Source organism: Hypanus sabinus, chromosome 23 (genome assembly GCF_030144855.1).
Source record: "Hypanus sabinus isolate sHypSab1 chromosome 23, sHypSab1.hap1, whole genome shotgun sequence".
Taxonomy (NCBI): Eukaryota; Metazoa; Chordata; class Chondrichthyes; order Myliobatiformes; family Dasyatidae; genus Hypanus; species Hypanus sabinus.
In genome coordinates this window covers 23,188,556-23,212,060 of record NC_082728.1, presented here as the reverse complement: position 1 = coordinate 23,212,060, position 23,505 = coordinate 23,188,556, and the positions used below count along the sequence as shown (strand labels likewise).

The 23,505-nt window shown below is 40.7% G+C and overlaps 1 protein-coding gene across 2 annotated transcripts in view; it reads left to right on the top strand.

Moving 5' to 3' along the window:
- Positions 1 to 10,264, top strand: part of bahcc1b (BAH domain and coiled-coil containing 1b) — a 286,926-nt gene extending 276,662 nt beyond the window's left edge. For both annotated transcript variants that reach the window (XM_059948538.1, XM_059948537.1), the window contains exons 28-29: positions 1,000 to 1,236; positions 1,754 to 10,264. In XM_059948538.1, the coding sequence (XP_059804521.1) occupies positions 1,000 to 1,236; positions 1,754 to 1,960 (444 nt within the window). In that variant the 3' untranslated portion in view covers positions 1,961 to 10,264. The remainder of the gene's footprint in view (positions 1 to 999; positions 1,237 to 1,753) is intronic.
- Positions 10,265 to 23,505: the final 13,241 nt, after the last annotated feature.

Below are 23,505 nucleotides of genomic sequence, written 5' to 3'. Positions count from 1 at the left end.
CCCCCACCGTCCAAGCCTACCCTCTTCTTGGTTTTGCCGATAGGAAGAAGGTAGAGGAGCCTTAGCTCCCACACCACCAGGTTCAGCAGCAGTTGCTACATCAGGCTCCTGAACCAGCGTGGATAAATTCACTCACCCCAATACTCCATTAATTCCGCAATGAGTGGCCTCACTTTCGAGGACTCTACAAGTCACAATCTGAATGTTTATTTATTTATAATTTTGTTTTTCCTTTTGGTATTTGCATAATGCGTTGTCTTTTGCACACTGGCTGATCGCCCTTCCTTATGTTGTGCAGTGTTTCATTGGTTCTGTTGTATTTACTGTGAATGCCTGCACGAAGATGAATCTCAGGCTAGTGTATGGTAACATATATATACATTGATAATAAATTTACTTTGAACTCTGAACCCTTTACAGAAGTGATACTTACTGTAATCTGATGAGGACGAGACTGGGTTTGACTCTGACCATTCCGAACCCACTAACCCCTTTTCCTAACAGTCTGATACCCATTAAAGAGTCTCATAACTGAAGAATCAATTCATCAGCATATCAATGCTCCTCAGTCTGCCTCTCTGCAATCCCACTTGCCGTGGTGAAAACAGAGACTTGGGTTTTCCAGTAAAAACTTTCTCTGTGCACATTTGGGAAAACTCGGAGTTGTCCCTGAAGTCGAATATGACTGTGTTTGTCCAGAGCCACAGAGGGTGATATGAATCTCTGTATATGAAGTCAAGAAGCAGGCCAACAGCTCGTGTTAAACCTCACCTCACTTTCCTTTCTTTTGAAGGAGCAGAATATGATGCCTAGCATAAAGCCAGCAGCCAAGTCACTATCACCCAGTTCAAATTATCACCACGTGAAGTAAATTATAAGCTAGTACAAAAGCCTAAATTAAGACTGGAAAGATCATCAGCCACTGGCTTACCTCACCTGCTGAGTGCTTCCAGTGGTTTCCAAATCTATATGTTAACCAAGTCTAGTTGATTCCCACAGAGACGAGGTATGAAAGGGAAAGCAAAGAAGCTTTACTACAAAGCTATTGTGAGAGGGAAGGAGACAATCTGCATTGGAGATTGTGCGGTGTTTCTCTCTGTTGGTCGCCCAAACCTTCCGTACATCGGCCGGATAGAAAGCATGTGGGAATCGTGGGGAAGCAACATGGTGGTTAAAGTGAAGTGGTTTTATCATCCTGAAGAAACAAAGCTGGGCAAAAAGTGCAACGACGGCAAGGTGAGACAAAATACCATTTGCAAACTTTCACTTTATGCTCCTCTTTAAAAAGCAGCTTTCTGAAGAACTGAATTTATTATTTCTGGTAATGTACAAACACCCAGTCAGATGCAAGTGATGGTACACTTGGACCTGAATAAAATATTGTAATGCTTCAGTACCACGACTTACATGTGAACTTGTCTTCATTGTAATGACATGGGAACGTTAACCCTTCATCTCCCAAGTGTAACATTTTTATTTTTTTGTTTAATTACTCCTCATTTGTGTGTGAATGAGTGTGGACCAAACCTTCAAGATGTGACATCTCCCAAATATAAAATAATTTTACATTTATTTAATTAATTCATATTTAATTAAACTTGAGTGCTTGTGTGTGTGCACGTGCATAAATAGACATGTGTGCGCGCGCGTGTGTGTGTGTGTGTGTGTGTGTGTGTGTGTGTGTATGTATACACACACACAGTATATATACTCTAATATCATGTCCTAATAAGAATTTCCCTTGCTATTTCAGAAAGCATTGTATCAATCTTGCCATGAAGATGAAAACGATGTGCAGACTATTTCCCATAAATGTCAGGTAGTCAGTCTGGAACAGTACGAACAACTGATAAAAACCAAGAAGCACCAAGACAGTCAAGACTTGTATTATCTGGCTGGGACCTACGACCCTACAATAGGCAGAATCCTCAATGCAGATGGAGTACCCAGTCTCTGCTAAAACATAATGTATGAATTAATATAAAGCCTGGATCTACACCATGGTAACAGGGATTGATAAACCTTTCTGCTAAAAGAAATCTAATTAACCTAATGAATTGTTCAAATGATGCACGATGGGCTGGAGTTGGATACTTGCTAACAACACCTTGAGGCTCAAGCAAGTGGACCTGGAATCATTGGCGGAGAGATTTTATGTGGTCAAGCAATGGTTCTTGGAAACATGAGAACTAAGCCTTCTGGGGATCAGTAATACTGGATTTACCAAAGTGGAACCCTTAGGGCATCAGGTAGGCTGGAGTTGGAACATATAACTTCTAGGCATCAATGGGTCGACCAGGCTGAATTTGCACATGAGAGAACTAGGCCTCAAGCCACGGAGAAGGCAAAATTTGGAGATGTGAGAGCTGGGCCTCAGAGAATCAAGGAAGCTGGAATGGTCACATGGAAGCTTGACCCTGGATCAGAGTAGGGGTCAAACAGCATGGAGTTTATTTCAGTGTGTGTGTGTGTGTGTGTGTGCGTGTGTGTGTGCGTGTGCGTGTGTGGTTGCGTATGTGAGTGTGCATGTATGTGTGTGCAGATTGGAGAACGAAGGAAAATGAGCATCATACAAGCCATACACTCCCGTACCTCTGTCTGCTTTCAACTTTGCAAAGCAGAATCAGGTCTAATGTGTTTTTGTTGTTACTTTGTTTCCTGGAGAGTTTTGTAAAAACCCAGGAATCTTTTTTTAATGCACTGCATTACTCAGCCCAGCTGAGACTACTTATTAGCTGGAACTTCTGAAGAAGAAGGAAAAAAGAAAGGGGGGAGAAAAAGACTTTTACTTTGAAGAAGACTGCTTTGTTATACAAGACAGATTGTGGCATCACTCTGTCAGACTAATTCTAACCTCCTAACTGAACAGTTGTTGAGTGATTCACTCTGTGGGTTAAATGTTCCTTTTTTGAAAAGTGATTGGTGAAAACAATTATAATCCCTATTGCTAAAAATTGTATAGAATTCTGCACACATGTAGGGAATGGTCAGCCATGTTTGTTTCCTTTCTGATGCACAGATTTGAAAGAGACAGTGTCCCTTTTATTCAATCATGTTGGGTATTTATACTTACTTAAACCTGTCACCTCTACTGTGGTGTAGGACGCTGACAGCTGCTTGCCAAGTCCTCTAACCTGGGCCAGTCTTTCAAGTAGTCCCAGGTGTTGCCCATCTTTGAAAATCTTTCCTCTCCCAGGAAAGGGGTCTTCGGAGCTTCTGTAACTGAGTGTTTTTACAGAATGGGGGGTTGCTATCCCCGTGTCCAAACCTCCTCCTGTTTTCCAGATGGGCTTGGGGTTGTCCAGGCCAGAGTTGAGGTTCTCTATGCTGGAGATGAGATTGTCCATGCCAGAGCTGGGGTATTTATAAAGGCTTCTAGCTTTGTTGCCAAGAGCAACACCACTTTGGAGAAGATGTCACTTAACTCTTCTTTCTGAACAATGGAGGATGCTAACTGCAGAGAGTGGAAGATAAAACATTCAAGTAACAAATTTGCTAAAAAAAAACACACATACTGGTGCAGGATTAAGCCATGAGGGCTAAAGGTTATGTTGAGTTCTTGAAGTATTTTGGTTTTATTAGGAAGTGAACAATTAACCTATTCAGTATACGAAACTTTTTTGGTTAAATTGGTATCAGTGGGAGATTCCAGCATTGGCTCATTGAAAATATATATCGTTGAAGACAAACCAGCAGTCCTGACTTGTTTGACTCCTAATTTAATGTTCCAGTTTAGAAGGTCAAGAAGAAATTAACTTCAATGGGCAGAATTGGATAAGTCATATGGTAGCTGGAACACTTTATTTTTGCCTCCACTGACTGCAAATTGCTAAATATTGGGCACTCCATAAAACAGGCAGCCAAGTTAATAAACACAAGAGATTTTGTGGATGCTGGAAATCCAGAGCAACACACACACACACACAAAATGCTGGAGGAACTCAGCAGGCCAGGCAGCATCTATGAAGAGGAGTATACAGTTGACATTTATTCCTCTTCATAGAAGCTACCCTGCCTGCTGAGTACGTGTCAGTCATGATGAGGATTCTTTGCCAGAAATGTGGATTGTTTATTCCTCTCTATAGTTTCTGCCTTACCTGCTGAGCTCCTCCAGTATTTTGTGTGTGGCACAGCCAATTTAATACTGCCCTTTTTTATACCACCGCCTCGGATTGATTTTAATCCCGCTCTTTCTTCAGGCCTGCAATGCAGGAATTCAACCTTAGCGTTTAGTGTTAGCTGTGCCACATGGTGTCTATCATTTTACTCTGCTTCTGAAATTAGATTCCATTGAATTTGAGGGGATGCAATACGCCCTGCAGGTGCTCCTGTATTCCACATTTAGTGTTTGCAATGGAGGAGGCATTTTGGTGGTCTCTGGTGTCTGTCCTGTTGATTTACCATCTGTGACTGTACTGTGGTGGAATATACACGTACGTTGGAGGAATTACAGGCACCAGTGGTCCCTACCATCCTGTTCAAGATCATGATTGCCAAATGTAAGTTCTTTAAGATAATTATGCATGCAGAATCCATCTAGATCTCGCATAAAATTACTGATTTTAGAGATGTGAACTGCAACCAAAGTAGATCAAGTCCATAGTTAGACATAGATCTTTAACAAGAACATTTTTTTGGCTTTAAGTGCAGTAAGCAAGAGAGAGAAAAGGTGTTGTTCAAGTAACCCAAGCTTCCTTCAGGCTATGTGTCTGCTATTTTTAATTGCAGCTTCATTCCACAATGGCAAGTTCACTGCTGTTAAAAGCAGCAGCTGGGCTCATTGCCTTCTGTGCTCGCCAACGCAGGACTTTCCACCTGTTTGCTTTAATGGACAGAAAATCATGCCGCAGCGAGCACAGAGGCAGAAGCCCTGCCTGGAAGGCTGCATCACAGACGCAGCGCAACCTGAAACCATGGAAATCAGAGACAGGAGTAGATACCACAGCCGCTGCACAGCAGGTTGGTTGCAGTCAGAATGAGAGTGAAAAGTCTCCATTTCAGGTCAGACAACAAGCTAGAAATTGTACCTTGCATAAAAATACCTGCTATCATTACACAAAAGGAGGTCACAGTTTACACAGAGCCGGTGAGGGAGTGATTATTCTGTCAGCGTAATTCACAGACTTTATGTGTGTTGAGTCACAGACAGAACCAGGCCCTTCAGCCCATTATGACAGTGCTGCCCATTGAGTTCCTATCTATAGTAATCCAGTTTACCAGCCCCTGGCCTATAGCTACTATGCCATGGCAGTTCAAATACTCATGCAGACGCTGCTTAAATTTCCAGAGTACCTGCCTTCATGAGCTTCCCAGCCAGTTCATTGCAGACTTTAACTGCCTTCTGGATGCAAAAGAAAATTCTGCAGATCCCTTCTAAACTTTTCACTGCTCTCGACGTACATATTTACCCTAGCCTTTGACTCCTCTTTTGCATGAATAGCAGCATGTAATTTCAGAAGTGGTTAGGGAATCCCAGTCTATCCCATTCAGTAAGCGGGTGTGATAGACTCAGACCACCTCGCTGGCGCTATATTGGCATAATTTCTCAGATGCGGACTCACAAGGAGAGAATGAGCTCTCCTGTAAAAAGTAGACCTCCCTTGCAGTGCTGCAATTGGTGTCTGTCCTGTAGGAACAGCCAAGAAGGTGTTGCCCCATTAAGGACTGCTGTCTTGTTGTACCCTTTTCATTCTGGAATATATCCAGGATTAATGTTGCAGCAACCACATAAAATGTGCATCATGTGAGGATTATATCACAACTGCATACCCGGTGCCATACACGTATGAGTACATCATGTGCATAAGATGCAAATGATTCAGTGTTGCATTCTGCACTATGCGAACTTTGAATATTTGGTCATACTTAGAAATTGATTTTACATCTTTATTCAGTTGCATGATGTGCAATTCCACTGATTTTTATGAACTATTGTATTTAAGAACCCGGTTCTATGAAGTCTCCCATTTCATATTCAAAACAATTCTAGTTTTCCTTTTCAAATTATTACCAAATCCTTGTGCATTTTTAGCAGTTTGTCTTTCAGCCAGTACCAGACCAACTTTTATCTGGTCCTTTGATAGAAAGTTCCTTGCTCAAATAACTCAGTAACTAAAAGCTTAATATGGCTATGATTTGTGACTTCCTTTGAAATCTGTAGTGTGTAGTATCTGTCGGTGGTTGTTATTCACTGACTCAAATAGTGCAGACTGAAAAATTGCTTTCACAGAGAAAAGTTTGTCAAATAGAAGCCTAGGAACTTTCTTAATTAGGTAAAAAGCAGATCTACTGCACAAGAAATCTTGTAAATCCTCATCTCATTATCACTTACATTAAAAGAAGGAAGTTGTGAACTTTTTGGAAATGATTCATTCAGTGAAGTGAATTTGACCATCACTGCCCATGTGGGTAATTATTCACTCTAATAAAATGGAAAAAAGTCCACTCAGGTGAATTATTATGTAATGGGTGCCAGATGCATCCAGCGTTCCAGAATTAATTCAATCATCACTTCACTCCAGTAAAGCAATGAACACAGACAGATTCATTTCAGCAGCAAAGATGCATTTGAATAAAGGTTCTTGAAACTACACCTGTGATGCTCATAAATTAAGGGTTGCTTGATAGAAAGATCTTCCATATCAACGATTCTGTTTGCCCCATCCTCCTGATTCTTCCAACTAACTTCTGATCCGTCCATGTTTTTCTTAAAACAGCCACAAGTCCCCCCCCCACCAAATAAAAACTGTAAACGTTGTATTTTCATTCTTCCTCCCACAGTAAGGTTTCTTGAGATGAGGGGCTGCAGAGAATCTTAGAGACTGACACATCAGCCACAATTTGGCTGCCTGTAGAATGCAGGTTACAAAGGTATGACCTATGGATGCCTGTACATATGGGTTGTTCCCCATAACATTAAAAATATTGAATTCAAATGTTTGATATACCTTCAAATATTTGTTCCTATGAACAGAACTAGCTTCCCCCCTCTCTCTTTTTCTATATATTTATTAATTGTTCTTTCCTATCTTACGTATTTTTGATGCCATTTATTACCAATATCTTGGAGTGATCGTATGGTGATCATTCCAAGTGATCAAGGAACTTTTATTTTTCTCTGACACATGGACAAAATTGGTTTATGGATGACTTGAAAACAAACCTATTCATTACCTGGTGATGGCCTTGATATCATGTACCATTCATTCAGCATTAGGGACAGGACTACAAGAACTTTGAAATATAACAAGATTTTAGAACTGTGATTGTTCTACATGGAGCTTATTACTCACTTGCATTGGTCTAATATTTACTCTCACTCTTGATGTCATTAACCCCCTGACTGTTTCAAATGAAATCCTTATTGGGGTTGTCCTTTTTTTTTGTAAAAAGACCAAAGAGATGTTAATTAAATATAGGGTTGATTGAAGCAAAGGATCCAAAAAGAGATTTCACAGCTTTAAGAATCAAAGCTCCCTTTGGATAGAACTTAGCACCACAGAAAATGATAGTCTGAACAGAAAGACAATTTTTTCTATAAAATAAAAATAAACAATTCAACATTGCTATTGCTCATGGAAGAAACAACACTAAGTCAAGGACAATCAAGTGTGAGGAAGTGAGTTCTCTTTGAGTAACTTTTCATCCTATATAACTTCTATTTTATTGTTGAACAAGTCTTCATGTTTACATGAGGTTAGTCTTTTTATCAATTCTCAGTGGAACTGGATTCGGGAATTGGAAAGAAAATTCATGCTGAGTGTTAGAGCAGGAGTGTATATGGTAGAAATTGGGGGGGGGGCAATTAACCTTGTGATGTTCTCAAGTGAGCCCTTGGAATGATCTTCAATTGGCTTCACATATGCAAATCTGTGCCCATCGTATCAGCTAGGAACCAACTGGCAATAAAAGAACTTGGGATATTGAACTGAAATCAAAATCTATTGTAAAACAGGAAATAACAGTGATAATGTTGAACTTGAAAGATTAGCTGTGCAGGGTATCACATTGTTAATAGGTGACTGCTGCTGAGAACCCTTTGGCTGCATTGTACAGATACAGGTTGTTGTCTCCCCCCCATGCCCCCCAGGACAGGAGATTGCCCCACTACAGCTTGAATGCATTCTGCAGTGTGTCACAATGCTTTTCTAGATAGCTCAAACAACTATTTGTTAGCAATGAATAAACTTTGGAAAGTTTTAGCAGTAGTATTTATTCTGAATGTCAATGACGACACCATTGTGGCTTTTAAATAGAAGAAGCAAAGCCATCGTAACAAGGGGAGTGAAGTTGGGAGAATGCTTGAACACTGTTTAACATTGTGCCATGTGGTTTCCCTACCCACCATTCTTCACATGTACTTTACCATTTCCAAGAATGAATGAATGAAACTAAGGGTTTCATTATGACTCTTGTCAATTAGCACTCTGTTCTATCTTCACAGTTGTTTTGTTTTAAATCCCATGTGGTAATCATAAAAGGGATACTGTCTCCATCAAAATGATCACAACCACAGTTTACAAACGGTGTTATAAAGTTTGAGTCCATTGTTTGTTCTTGCAGGTTATCAATGTAATATTTCATTACTGTTGCTTTGAGACACTAATATGTTGTAAAAGTTTTTTATATCACAGTTGCAAATCCGTTCTTGGGGAGTTTTTTCTTTTATATTTTCTAAATGCTTTTGTGTGAGCATCCTGCAGAGGCTCACAGGGATACCATCATTTTAAACAGTGCCATGTTACAGAAAATCACTTGGTTTCTTTTTGTTTCATGTAACATGGCTGCCCTCCAGAAGGATTATTTGAGTTTGCCTGTTTATATATCAAAAATGTATTTAAGATAAATTGCAGCTTGTGTTTTTTTGGTATGTGAGACTAACCTTTGGCATCTGAACTTTCACTTAGTGACCATTTTGCATATAGACTGGTGCAGTGTGACATCACAATCACATATCCCGTATTTTCAATAGGTCAAGCTCATCAATCAACTGGGTGGTTTAGTGAAAGATGGGATACTCTGGTTCCATAGCAACAGCTGAAAGATAAAGAGAACCGAATTCCCATGGTGCTTGGGGCTCTTTCAGATATAAAGAATGAAGACCTTTCACATGAGAACAAATAACAGGTTTTTCTTCTTTTTTTTCTTAACTTAAACTGTATATTATTCCTGGGCAAAATTATTATTGACCTTTTGTCTGGAAAGGTCAAAGCTCAACTCAAGAAGTAGCTTTGTTAGGAATTTCTGGCTTGCAAGTCAGATATTTGTGCATTTATAAGACGTTTGGTAGATTCATCACAGGTGACTGGAGTAAAATGTATCAGTTGCATAATCTTTCAGGATGCAACTTTTGAACAAATATGTTGTAATGTTAAAAAAAAGGTGGATTTTAGTGTCCATTATTATCTGAGCTGATCCACACTGGCTCTGTTACTTGATGCAAGAATCCCTTGTGCATCACAGAATTTCCTGTCATATTCTGTACTTTAAGTCGGAGGGAGAAATTTTTAAAAAGGCAGTGCTAACTTTGGGGACCCAGCCCTTTGCCAGAGGGATTGAGTTAGGGTGGCCTTTGCATTTGAGATTTTACAAATAGAATGCACAGTAGAGAAAAGATGGGTGCACCTAAACCCCAACCCCCCCCCACCTCTCCTCCCCACCCTATCCAACCCCATCGGAGGTCTAGCTGCGTTCCATCTGGTACCTGATGTGATGTCACCATTGGACCAATCTGCTAGGCGTCCTGTTACCTATTTGTTCAGTCCAGTGACAAGAGTGCAATACTTCCTCACTGTTGGCTGGGTTGTTTTTGCTTGTAGAGAGAGAGCTTCTGGGGACTGGATTTGTGATGCATCATGGGAAAATAAATGGGCAAGAAATGGCGCAGGCCCGTCTGAGACTTGCTCAATAGCGTTTTAATCCTACAAGGAGAAGTTTTAAAAAAATTATACAATAAAAAACTACAATATTACAGAGTTATTTACTAGATATTAAAATATTTTGAAACTGAAAACCCAGGAGAGCTTTTTTTTAAGCTTGTTGATTTTTGTTTTTTATTTTGTTTTCAGTTTTTTTGTTGAATGGAAGGAACTGTTATTCTAATAAAAGTGTTTAAATGTAGTAAAAACCCTATTGTAAATGTGTAAAGTATGACTATGGTCTCAGTTTTTGTGTAAACACTAAAAAATAAGTTTTATGGACACAATCTCTATGTAAAAGCATTTTAGTATTAAGATTTTTATAGATAACTTGGCTTCTGAATAAATATTTTAAAAAAAGGTTTTGTCTGGTGTGTGATTCCTTAGGAAGAATTGATTGCAGTGGTTTAGAGGATGCTGCTGATCTGAAAGCTCCGTGGAGTGTAAAATTCAGCATGTAATTCATATCATTCTGCAAGTTGGCTAATATATGCACTGCAGTAGCACATGCAAGATAGCAGATTTTCCACTGAGGATGCACTATTTTAAACTTTAAAAGTTAATTCCTGTTTATTTTGATCAAGTATTGCACAATCTAACTAGACTCCTTTGTTTTAGGGTTATAAACCCCTGCTCTGTTTAATTTCCCTGGTCTGCTTGAGGCCTGAAGTGCTGGGAAGGTATTAAAGGAAGGTTGGAGTGTAAATAACAAGCTCTTTGATCTTAAACATATAGACTTTGAAATTTATCTGCGCAATGTGATTTAAAAAAAAGTTGCACTGATACAAATCACAATAACCAATTTTCTGTATGTTTTTATTTCATTGTGAAGGCCAGTGTAAAATGATTGTTTAATTTCTCTGCCATTTTCCTGTTGCCCAATATAATCAGAATCAGTTTTAATATCACCACTATAGGTTATGAAATTTGTTGACTTTGTGACAGCAATTCAATGCAATGCATAAGAATAGAGAAAAAGATGAATTACTGTATGTCTGTACTGTTAAATCAGTAGTGCAAAATGGAAGCAAAAAAAAAGCAGTGAGGTAGTGTTCATGGATTCATTGTCCATTCAGAAATCAGATGGCACAGGGGAAGAAGCTGCTCCGGAATCGTTGAGCATGTGCTTTTGGGCATCTGTACCTCCTTCCTGATAATTTCTGCTGTCTTGGTCTACAAGGCATCCACAGCAACTTCGCCCAATCAGGGGCAGCACCTTATAATGCCAGTTGTAAGTTAGAGGCCGTTGTCTGTCAGGAGTTTGTATGTTCTACACCCGGACGCCGCATGTGCTTCTGTTTGCTCCTGTTTCCCCTGCCCCCCCTCCCCCACATCCCAAAGACTTGGTTGGGGTTAGTGAGCTTGGGCATGCTTTAATTTGTCACATTTGCAGGCTGCCCAGCACAATCCTTGCTGATTTGATTTGACATGTACATGTCACAAATAAAGCTAATCTTGATCGTTAATTGAAGGAGTGTATGTTACTTGTAAAGTTAGCCTTCAGTAATTCACTGTGATCTTATTTAATGTAGCTTCTGAGTCTACCAGAGCTAGCACACAAAATATGCCTTCACAGTTTACTTTAATTCATAGCCTGGTTTCACATTGAATTAAATCACTTACAGTTTGTACACCTCCTGTCATTTTATGATCACTGTTCCTTAAAGGCCTTAATCTTTTCACGTTGCACAAAACGGGATCCAAAGTGTCTGATTACTCTTTGGTTTATCAATATATTGATTTGGAAAACCAGTTTGTGTACATTCCATGAGCTTGTTTTCTGGATATGGTTCAAGGCACCCACCAATCTCGTACTGCATTTCTAATTTCTGGTTAGTTCACTGTCCTCCATTACCAAGATGGTTTGAGGGTCTACCTAGAAAATGCCCCAAACTTGTTAATCCTTTATCTTTCTCAGTTCAACACTAAGATATTCTAATTCTTGATTTTTCCAAGCCCTGGCCTAGTTTGTTTCCCCTTCCATTTTGCCAGCCTTTTCTAAATGTTAATATCCCTAGAGATGTTTAATTCTCATCTTTGGTCATTTTGCAAACATGGCTCTGTAAGGTTTGCTTAATGAAACATATTTACTGATAGTTGTGCCATTAGTTCACCCATCCTTTCACCAGTGGTGCATACATTAGATGAAAGGCCGCCATTGTTGTTCCCTGCTTTAACTAAAATAGGAGTTAAGTTTGCATTGTTCCTTTCTGATAGGCGCAAGAAAGTCACATCCCAAAGATAAAGTATTCTAAAGGGAGAATGAGGCAACAATGGCTGATAAGGGAAGTCATAGACAGCATAAAACCAAAAGAGAAGGCGTATAATATAGCAAAAATTAGTAGGAAGATAGAAGCTTTTAAAAACCAACAGAAGACAACTAAAAAGGCCTTAAAGAGAAAAAGAAGATTAAATATGAAGGTAAACTAGCCAAAAATATATAAGAGGATACAAAAAAAAGTATTTTTCAGATATTTGTAGAGCAAAAGAGAATCAAGAGTGGATATCAGCCTGCTGGAAAATGATGCTGGAGAGGTGGTATAGGGGACAACAAAATGGCAGATGAACTTGATGAGTATTTTGCATCAGTCTTCAATGTGGAAGATACTAGCAGAATGCCAGAAGTGTGACAATGTCAGGCAGTTGGAGTGAGTGTCATTGCTATTATGAAGGAGAAGGTGCTTGGGAAGCTGAAGGGTCTGAAGATCAATAAGTCACCTGGATCAGAGGGACTGTACCCCAGGATTTGGAAAGGGGCAGCTGAAGAGCTGGTGGAGTAATGATCCCTCAAGTGTCACCAGATTCTGGAATGGTTCCGGAGAACTGCGAAGTTGCAAATGTCTCCCCATTCTTCAAGAAGGGACAGAAGCAGAAGAAAGGAAACTATAGGCCAGTTAGTCTGCCTTCTGGTCAGGAAGATGTTGGAGTCGATTGCGAAGGATAAAATAGACCAAAGTTGGAATGATTCTTTAAAGGGGAAATCTTGCCTGACAATATTTGTCAGGCAAGATTTGAGGAGGTAACAAGCAGGATAGACAAAAGAGAGTGGGTGTTGTTTTTTTTGGATTTTCAGGCGGTGTTTGACAAGGTGCTGTGCATAAAAAGCCCATGGCATTACAGGAAAGGCACCAGCATGGATAGAAGATTGACTGACAGGAAGCAAAGAACGGGAATAAAGGTGGCCCTTTCTGGTTGGCCACCGGTGACTAGTGGTGTTCTGCAGGGGTTAGTGTTGGGACCATTTCTTTTTTCATTACATCTCAATGATTTGGATGAAAGAATTGATGGCTTTGAGGCCAAGTTTGTGGGTGACATGAAGATAGGTGGAGGGGCAGGTAGAGTTGAGGAAGCAGGATGTCTGAAAAAGGACATGACAAATTGCGGGAATGGGCAAAGAAGTGGCAGATGCAATATAGTGTAAGAAGTTCTTGGTCATGTACTTTGACAGAAGGACTAAAGGTATTGTCTACTTTCTAAATTGGGAGAAAACTCAAAAATCAGAGATGAAAAAGAATTTGGACTTCCTGGAGCAGGGTTCCCTAAAGGTTAACTTGCAGGTTGAGTGTGTGGTGAGAAAATAAATTGAACTACTGTATTGGCATTCATTTTGAGAGTATAGAATATAAAAGCAAAGATATTATGCTGAGGCTTGATAAAACATTGCTCAGACCACATTTGGAGTATTGTGAGCAGTTTTGGAGCCCTGGCAAAGAAAGGATATGCTGGTATTGGAGACCGTCCAGAAGAGGTTCATGAAAGTGATCCCAGGAATGAAAGGGTTAACAGTAAGACCATTTGATGTACTCACTGGTTTAGAAGAACTGGCGGTGGGGCATACTGGTTTAGAAGAATCTCATTGAAATGGATAGAACATTGAAAAGTATAGATAGAGTGGATGTGGAAAGGATGTTTCCTGTAGTGGGGGAGTCTAGGACTAGAAGCCACAGCTTCAGAATTGAGGGACATCCATTTAGAACAGAGAGGAGGAATTTCTTTAGCTAGGGGGTGGTGAATCAATGGAATTCATCACCATAGATTCTGTACAGGGTATATGTAAGATATGTTACAGGGAGTAGAATGCTGTTGGGAGGGATAATCCGCTGTAATGGAATGGTGGAGCACACTCGATGGGCCAAATGACCAAATTTGATTCTACATCTTCTGATCTTTTGTCATTGACTCAAGTGGACCATGTCATCCAGCCCTTATCCCTACCATTAGTGTTCCTCCCCAGTCCATAGGACCATTTGGCACCTCAAGTCTGCTCTGCCATTCAATTCTGGCTGATCCTTTTTACCGCTCCCCGGCATTCTCCCCATAATCTTTGATGCAGTGGTCAATCAAGAACCTATCAAGTTCTGCCTTAAATACATCCAACAACCTGTCCTCTACAGCTGCCTGTGGTAACAAATTTCACAAATCCGCCACCCTCTGGGTAAAGAAATTTCTCTGCATCTCTGTTTTAAATGGATGCCCCTCTATCCTGAGGCTGTGCCCTTTTGTCCTAGACTCCCCCACCATGGGAAACATTCTTTCCACATCTACCATGTCTAGGCCTTTCAACATTCGGAAGATTTCAATGAGATTCTCTGATCCTTCTAAATTCCAGTGAGTACAAACCCAGAGCTATCAAACGTTCCTCGTTTGATATCCCTTTCATTCCCAGAATCATCCTTGTGAACCTTCTCTGAACCTTCTCCAATGCCAGCACATCTTTTCTTAGATGAGGAGCCCAAAACTGTTCGCAATACTCAAGGTGAGGCCTCACCAATGCCTTATAAAGCCACAGAATCACATCCCTGCTCTTGTATTCTAGACCTCTTGAAATGAATGCAAACATTACATTTGCCTTCCTCACCACCAATTCTACCTGCAAGTTAACTTTTAAGAAGGACTCCTAAATCCCTTTGCATCTCAGATTTCTCTCCATTTAGAAGGTAGTCTGCACATTTATTTCTTCTACCAAAGTGCACAACCATGCATTTTCCACCATTGTATTTCATTTGCCACTTTTTTGTCCATTCTCCTAATTTGTTTTAAGTCCTTCTGCAGCCTACCTGTTTCCTTAACACTACCTGCCCCTCCACCAATCTTTGTATCATCTACAAACCTGGCAACTAAGCCATCAATTCCATCATCTGAAATACTGATATACAGTATAAAAAGAAGCAGTCCCAACACTGACCCCTGCGGAACATCATTAGTCTCTGGCAACCAACCAGAAAAGGATCCTTTTATTCCCACCCTGCCAATCAGCCAATGCTCTAACTTTGCCAGTAAATTTCCCATAATACCATTGGCTCTTAGTTTGGTAAGCAGGCTCGTGTGGCACCTTGTCAAAGGTGTTCTAGAAGCCCCAACTATACAACATCCACTGCATCTCTTTTATCTATCCAATTTGTAATCTCAAAGAATTCCTCTCAAGGAAACCTTGCCAACTTTGTCCTATCTTGTCCTGTGTCACCAAGTACTCCATAACCTCATCCTTAACAATTAACTCCAACATCTTCCCAACTACTGAGGTCAGGCTAAATGGTCTATAATTTCCTTTCTGCTGTCTTCTTCCTCCTTTCTTAAAAAGTGGAGTGACATTTGCAATTTTCCAGTCCTCTGGTGCTATGCCAGGGTCAAATGATTTTTGAAAGATCATTACTAATTTCTCCCTAATCTCTACCGCTACCTCTTTCAGAACCCTTGGTTATAGTTCTTCTGGCCCGAGTGACTTACGTATCTTCGCGTCTTTCAGCTTTTTGAGCACCTTCTCCCTTGTAGTAGAAACTGCACTCACTTCTCTTCCTTCACACCCTTCAACATCTGGCACAGTGCCAGTGTCTTCCACAGTGAAGACTGATGCAAAATACTCCTTTAGTTCATCTGCCATCTCTTTGTCCACTGTTGTTATTTCTCTGGCCTCATCCTCAGTCCAAAGGATATTTCTTTGAATGTTGCACCAAGCAGGTGCAGTAATGCAGTCCCGGAACTCACATATAGCACGTTACATGTTTCTGTTTACCACTGCATGGCAGACGTTAAAAAAAACCTCAACTGGCAAAATGGGGAGCCTTTTGTTTTTGGTGACCTTGGCTTTTGCATTCACATCTAGAGGGGTAATTAGCTGCATTGCAGGGCTTCCAAAAGTGCCTCCCACCCACACTGCTTTACCCCCCCCCCCACCATGGTCTGGGAGGATTCTGGCTTGTTAGCACCCTCCTCCAGTTTCATTGTTTGTTGACAACAGATTGATTGTTGTCATCACTCCCCAGTAGTTGTGAGAAGTTATAAGATGCTGTCAACTCTGAAGGTCTATTTTCTTGGGTTGAGCAGGGAAGGAAAATCAGAACCACTGACCAACATTGGAAGTTTGACACCAAATGTCCACAGGTCTGAAATGGGGCATTGTTAAGCAGGAGTGTCTCCTGGAGATGTTTTGGATCTGTGCTGGTGTTCTTTTTTCAAGAAGCCTTAAGGATATTTCTATCAGAGATTTAATGCTGGTAGAATGACGCAGGTCCATTTCTCAACCTTTCCAAACTCTGGTGGAACCATCTACTTCCAGTAGGTACCCTTCAGTCTACTTTTGTCATTCACGATGGCACTTAGGTTGTAACATTGAGTGAAAAGACCCAATTCTGCCTCCTGCCCTCCAATGAGATATCATTCAGAAGCAGACCAGCTGGTCAGCTTCCCCCCCACCCCTTTACTCTTGGGCAGCAAGAACATTGGAGTTGCTTCATGGCTAAATCAAACGATTCTTTTGAACTGTGCATGGAACATTCCTGTGCTAAACGACTCAGTGAATTACTGGATTAACCTAGTAAACTAATAAAGATTCATTTGCATTTGACTTCCCTTCAAACACTCACAGATGCTGTAAATTGTTGTTCAACATCCTTCTCTTTTAAGATAGCAATCCAACTAAAAATAAATCAGGTGTAAAATATAATTTACACCATGGCTTAAAATGTAACAGTGAATGTAACAATCTTATACGCAGAACATTGATATACACTTGCATTTTTGATATGCCTTCTGCAATGCACTGCTTTGATAACCATGAGCATAATTAAAGCAGATTTAATTGTATGATGTCCTTTCTTTCAGTAGCCTCCATCAAATAGTATTCACTTTTGTGTAACAAAAATTAAACATGTTAAGGATGTATGGTTCTGTATGATAAGAATACTACTTTTATTTTCATGGAATTTATCTCAATAAAATAAACTCAGGCTATAGCCACTAGGTGGTAAGGAAGTCAAATACTATGTTAGGATTAATTTTGAGAGGACTTCAATATAAAAGCAAGGATGTAAATCTGGGGCTTTATAAGGTATTGATCAGACCACATCTAGAGCATTGTGTACAGATTCTTGGTCCCATACGTATTAGAGAGAATGTATTGGAGTTTTTGAGAATGTTCCCAGGAATAAAAAGCATGACATGAGGAACATTGGATGACTCTGAAACATTACTCACTGCAGTTTGGAAGAATGAGGGGCTATCGTATCGAAACCTACCAAATAATGAAAGAACTAGATAGAGTGGACATGGAGATAATGTTTCCATTTGTGAGAGAGTCTGGGAAAAGAGGGTACAGCCTCAGAATATAAGGATATCCCTTTAGAACAGAGAGAAAGAGAAATTTCTTCAGCTACAGCATGGTGAATCTCTGGAATTCATTGCTACAGATGGTTATGGAGGCTAGTCGTTAGGCATATTTAAAGTGGAGGTTGATAGACTCTTCATTAATAAGAGTGTCAAAGGTTACAGGGAGAAGGCAGGCTTATGGGGTTCAGAGGGAAAATAAACCAGCCGTGATCAAACGGCAGATCAGACTCAATGGATCAAATGGCCTAATCCTGCTCTTATGTATAACGGTTGTCTACATATTCCTCATTTTTTTTGACTGATTTCCTTCTGAAAACATTAGCTTTACTTCAAGCACCAACAACGTTCTGCAGCGTCATTTGATCACATTGGAGTTGCTTCATGGGTATGTGACAAGGAATTGGCATGGGAATTGGTTATTTAGAGATGCAGAGTGGAAATAGGTCCATCTGGTCCTGCAAGCCACATTGCTCAACAACCCCCAACTTAACTCTAAACCAGGGGTCGGCAACGTTTACCACTAAAAGAGCCAATATGGACCCATTTCCCACAGAAAAGAAAACACTGGGAGCCACAAAATGAAATAACACTGCATACAACGGGTTTTTTTTTGCCTTTATGCTATGTATAAACAAACTATAATGTGTTGCATTTTTGAAATTGATGAACTCCTGCAGAGAAAACGAAATTACATTTCTGCATGCAACAAAAACATTTTGAACTCCGAAAAAAAGACGTTGGGTTGAAGGTTACTACATAGGTAGCCTACCTTGGATCGAAGAATTAAAAGAAAGCGCGCACTGGCGGGTGTCAGGCATTGGCAGTTGTGATGTATATTAATAGCGATAAAAAACACATTGTAGCGGTGTAGCGCTACACGCAGCGCTAAAATAAAGACTGCAGTCAAAGGTAACTTTATTCGAACTAAACAGCCTTGCTTTAAAGCCTCCCTCAACCCGTCCCCGTGGGCGCGGATGCTCCAAAAGACACGTACTCACAAACCCCCGTAGGCTATCTCCCTTAGTCGGAACGGTGGCTAATTGTGAGCCGGTTCGGATGTGCCAGGAAACGGTGTCTCCGCAAAGTTTTCATATTGTACAAGATCACCATAATCTTCAAATTTCGAATTACATTTCAAAAGCTAACAAACCACGGGGAGCCGCATCACAGAGATCAAAGAGCCGCATGTGGCTCTGGAGCCGCAGGTTGCCGACCTCTGCTCTAAACTAATCACGGGACAAGTTACAATGACCTACTAACTGGTACGTCTTTGGACTGTGGAAGGAAACTGGAGCACCTGGAGAAAACACACTCGTACCAAGGGAAGAACATACTGGCTCCTTGCAGATGACATGGGAAATGAACCCCAAACGGCAACTCTAATAGCATCACAGGAGCTGCTACACTACTGTAGTTGTCTGTCTAGAGGTCACCACTTTGGTCACTCTCTTCCTCCAGCAGCCAAACTCCCATTTCCAGTATGAGATTAATGAATATTAAATGAGAATTATTGCAGTTTTTATTGTCTCCGTCAGCCTTGTGCTTACCTCTAAGTTTCTTTAGCATCCTGAGTATTTGAAGTCTGCAGTGGAACAAGAACACCTCAGCTCTCCAGAGCTGATGACTGTGGGTTTTCAGGGATAACCTTCTTCTCCTCGAGACCTTGGCAGCTTTGCGGCAGGAAAGAAAGCAGGGCAATTTCTAACCTTCACCGTGAAGGGATATGTGGCTGCTGAAATACACTGTGTGTGGGGAGATATAGGCAAAGAAGCACTACAGAGGTAAACTGAGGCTTCAGTGTTTGCTGTGCCTGTGAGAAGCAGTCAAGAACAGCAGGTGTGTCTCATCTGCTATCACTCCTGCTGTTGAGTCAGAAGGTTGTGGATTCAAATCCCGGCTGGCACCTCAGAAGCCTGGTGTTGGTTTGAGAGGTGCTGTTAGGATTATGAATGCTTACAGCCGAGAAGGAAATCAGTCTGCCAGTGAGTCTGCCCTGGTTTTATGTAAGAGGAATCCAGTTAGCTCCATTCCCTCTAGCCCTGAAAACTCTTTACTTTCACATACTTATCCAACAACCCCCATGAACACAACAGTCAAATCTGTCTCCAGTTCTGTAACTCTAACCACACACTGTGCAGATTTAAAAAAAAGTTTCTCCTCTCACTTTTGGTTCTTTCACTCATCATTCATTCTATGTTCGTTCTACACTAGTCCTGATCTTTCCACCAATGGATACACTCTCTCTATCTACTCCTCTATCAGATTTCCGTATTGCCTTCCTATTCCAAGAAGAACATCACCATCTCCAATCCACATTGATCTTTAATTCCTGGAATCATTTCAGTAAATCTCTTCTACTCCCTTTCCAAAAGTTTCACATTCATCCTTAAATTCTGGCTCCCCGAACGGAGCACAGTACGCCAGCTGCAGCTGAACTAAAGCTTTGTAAAGCTTTTCATCATTTATAAAGCTCAGAATCTAATACACTTCTTAAGCACTTCCTCAACATGCTCTGCTGGTTTCTGTGCCTTCACATCAGTTATTAAATTGATATGATGTCTGCTCTCTAGATACCTTGGCCTATTTTGAAGAACTGTAAGGGAGTTCGCTTTAAATTGTTGTATTTATTAAAGGATGTTTCAGAAGTTAAGCATTGCTGAAAAGTGTTTTGGAATGACTTGTGTTTGCATAAGGTGCTATATAAATGCAAGTTTGAAACTGAATGCAGTGACCTTGAATGTGACTAACTCCCCCTCCACCCCTGCAAGTTCTCCTCTGTGTAGTCACCAGAGATGAGGCCACTAACCCCATGAAACTGTTCACCGTGACGTGGCACATTCATCATTACAGTCCAGAATCCCTTCCTTGTTAGATTAGCACTCAAGCTTTTCAAGGTGGACTATTTTTTAATCTACCACACAAAAAAAAAACAGACTCCTGGTTTACAGAACGTCTTTCACAAGCTTGTTGATGGTGGAGAGGAAGGTTATTGTGTTCTTAAAGAACAATGTAATTTTATTTTAAACGGTCTTACCATGAACACAACTGTTGTCTTGATTATTGTCCCTTTCAAATGAAAAGTTTAAATGCCAATATATTTTGATGAAAATTTTCCTTTGACATATAGAAAAAGAGAAAAGGATTCAATTTATTCAATTTGAACGCATAATGAGATGGAAATGTCACAAATACAGATTATTGCAAATATAAGCACGAGGGGACCACAAACATAAACACAAAGAATTGATTGTGTGCTTCAGAAAAGGTAAGACTAGGGCATAAACACCAGTCCTCATAGAGGGATCAGTAATGGAAAGGTGGAGCAAATTCAAGTTCGTGGGTGTCAACACCTCTGAGGATCTATCCTGGACTCAGCATATCGATGCAGTTATAAAGAAGGCACGATAGTGGCCACATTTCATTTGGAGTCTGAGGAGACTTGGTTTGTCACCAATGACTCTAGTAAATTTCAACAGATGCACGGCGGAGAGCCTTCTAACTGGCTGCATCACACTCTTCTTATGGGGAGGCTGCACCGCATCTGATCGAAATAAATTGCAGGAAGTTGTGAACTCAATCAGCTCCCTGATGGGCACGAGCCTCCCCAGCATCCAGGACATCTTCAAGGAGCCATGCTTCAAAAAGGCAGCATCCTTCATTAAGAACCTACACCACTCAGGACATGCCCTCTTCCCATTGTCACCTTCAGGGAGGAGGTACAGGAGCCTGAAGACACAGGCTCAGTGATTTCGGAATAGCTTCTAACCCTCTGCCACCAGGATTTCTGACTGGACGCTGAACCCATGTCACAACCTCACTGCTTTGATTTTCTCTTTTGGCTCCATTTATTTAAGTTACCTTTTAAAAATATATATCTACTAACTGTAATTTACAGTTATTTTAATGATTATGTAATGCAATGCCCTGCTGCTGCGTGACAACAAATTTCATGACCTATGCCAGTGATATTACACCTGATTCTGATTCTGAGATTCTGCAGATGCTGCAAATCCTGCTCAGTCCTCTGGCATTTTGTGTGTCACTCTGGATTTGAAGCATCCCAGTCGTTCTCAGACTTCCATTGCCCAGCCACTTTGGCATCCAAGCTACCAACTTCCCCTGGATCCTACGGGCTCTAACAACTCGGAAGTATGCAGGATTTTGCTGCATCTACGGAAAGGAATAAAGAGTCGATGTTTCGGGCTGAGTCCTGAAGATGGTAGAGCCGAAATGTTGACGTTTTCTCATGTCCACAGATGCTGCCTGACCTGCTGAGTTCCTCCAGCATTTTGTGTTATTGCAACTAAGCTCACATTCATAAATTTGGGGGAAATGGTTAATCAGAGCTGGCATTGCACAATTTTAGTTTCTTGAAGTGTAATGCACTGGAAGGTACGACCTACATCCAGACAGTGGAAATAGCTTACTGACACATCATTCAGTATATTGTAGAGGTCATAGTGACAGAGTCACAGAGTCGCACGGCACAGAAGAAGGTTCTTCAGTCTACCAAAGCTCAACCAAAATAAATACTTTCAATTATGAAGCCTCCTTGACATCTCTTCAGGAGGAGTATGATGCACAATACAAGTAGGAGGATGGAGCCACCAATTTGCCCGATGCAAGTTCCAACAAGGAGCAATGTGGAGAATGTAAGTGAGGGATAAGTTCTTGAGGCTTGTTCACACCCATCCAAGAGAACTGATAAAACCAACAGAGCACGTTTCATCTGAACAACAGCACCTTCAACAGTGGAACACTTCCTGTGGATGTAATAGCAGTTTCACCCTAGCTTATGCTTTTATCTCGTGGAGTATTGGAAATTGCATGTCTCTTCACCTGCTTATTATATATATACACAGATGATTCACAGAATAGGATTTCCATTCAGAAAAGTCTACCTGAAGGTAACATTATCCATGAATAAAAGTTCAACCTTAAAAATGGGTAACACAATAGATCCTGAAGCTGCTGGAAATCCAAGGTAACACACACAAAATGCTGGAGGAACTTAGCAGGTCGGGCAGCATCCATGGAAAAGAATGAACAGTCAACCTTACAAGCCAAGACCCTTCATCAGGACTTTTGAAAGTAGGCCAAGTTTTGATCTCAATTTTGAATAAAAGTTAAGTTCCAATATGTGCCCTGAACCAGAAACATTTGTTTCCGATACCTGGTGAGAAAGGTAAAATAAGGAGAATGTACTGAGAGATCCTTATGTAATTCATACATAAGTGTGAGGTGCTACGTTTTGGTAGGACTAATCAAAATAGGACATACATGGTAAATGGTAGGGCATTGAGGAATGCAGCAGAACAGAGTGATCTAGGAATAATTGTGCATAGTTCCCTGAAGGTGGAATCTCATGTGGATAGGGTGGTGAAGAAAGCTTTTGGTATGCTGGCCTTTATAAATCAGAGCATTGAGTATAGGAGTTGGGATGTAATGTTAAAATTGTACAAGGCATTGGTGAGGCCAAATTTGGAGTATTGTGGACAGTTCTGGTCACCGAATTATAGAAAAGATGTCAACAAAATAGAGAGAGTACAGAGGAGATTTACTAGAATTTTACCTGGGTTTCAACATCTAAGTTACAGAGAAAGGTTGAACAAGTTAGATTTTTATTCTTTGGAGTGTAGAAGGTTGAGGGGGGACATGATAGAGGTATTTAAAATTATGACGGGGATAGATAGAGTTGACGTGGATAGGCTTTTTCCATTGAGAGTAGGGGAGATTCAAACAAGAGGACATGAGTTGAGAGTTAAGGGGCAAAAGTTTAGGGGTAACATGAGGAGGAACTTCTTTACTCAGAGAATGGTAGCTGTGTGAAATGAGCTTCCAATAGAAGTAGTAGAGGCAGGTTTGTTATTGTCATTTAAAGTAAAATTGGGTAGATATATGGACAGGAAAGGAATGGAGGGTTATGGGCTGAGTGCAGGTTGGTGGGACTAGGTGGGAGTCAGCGTTCGGCACTGACTAGAAG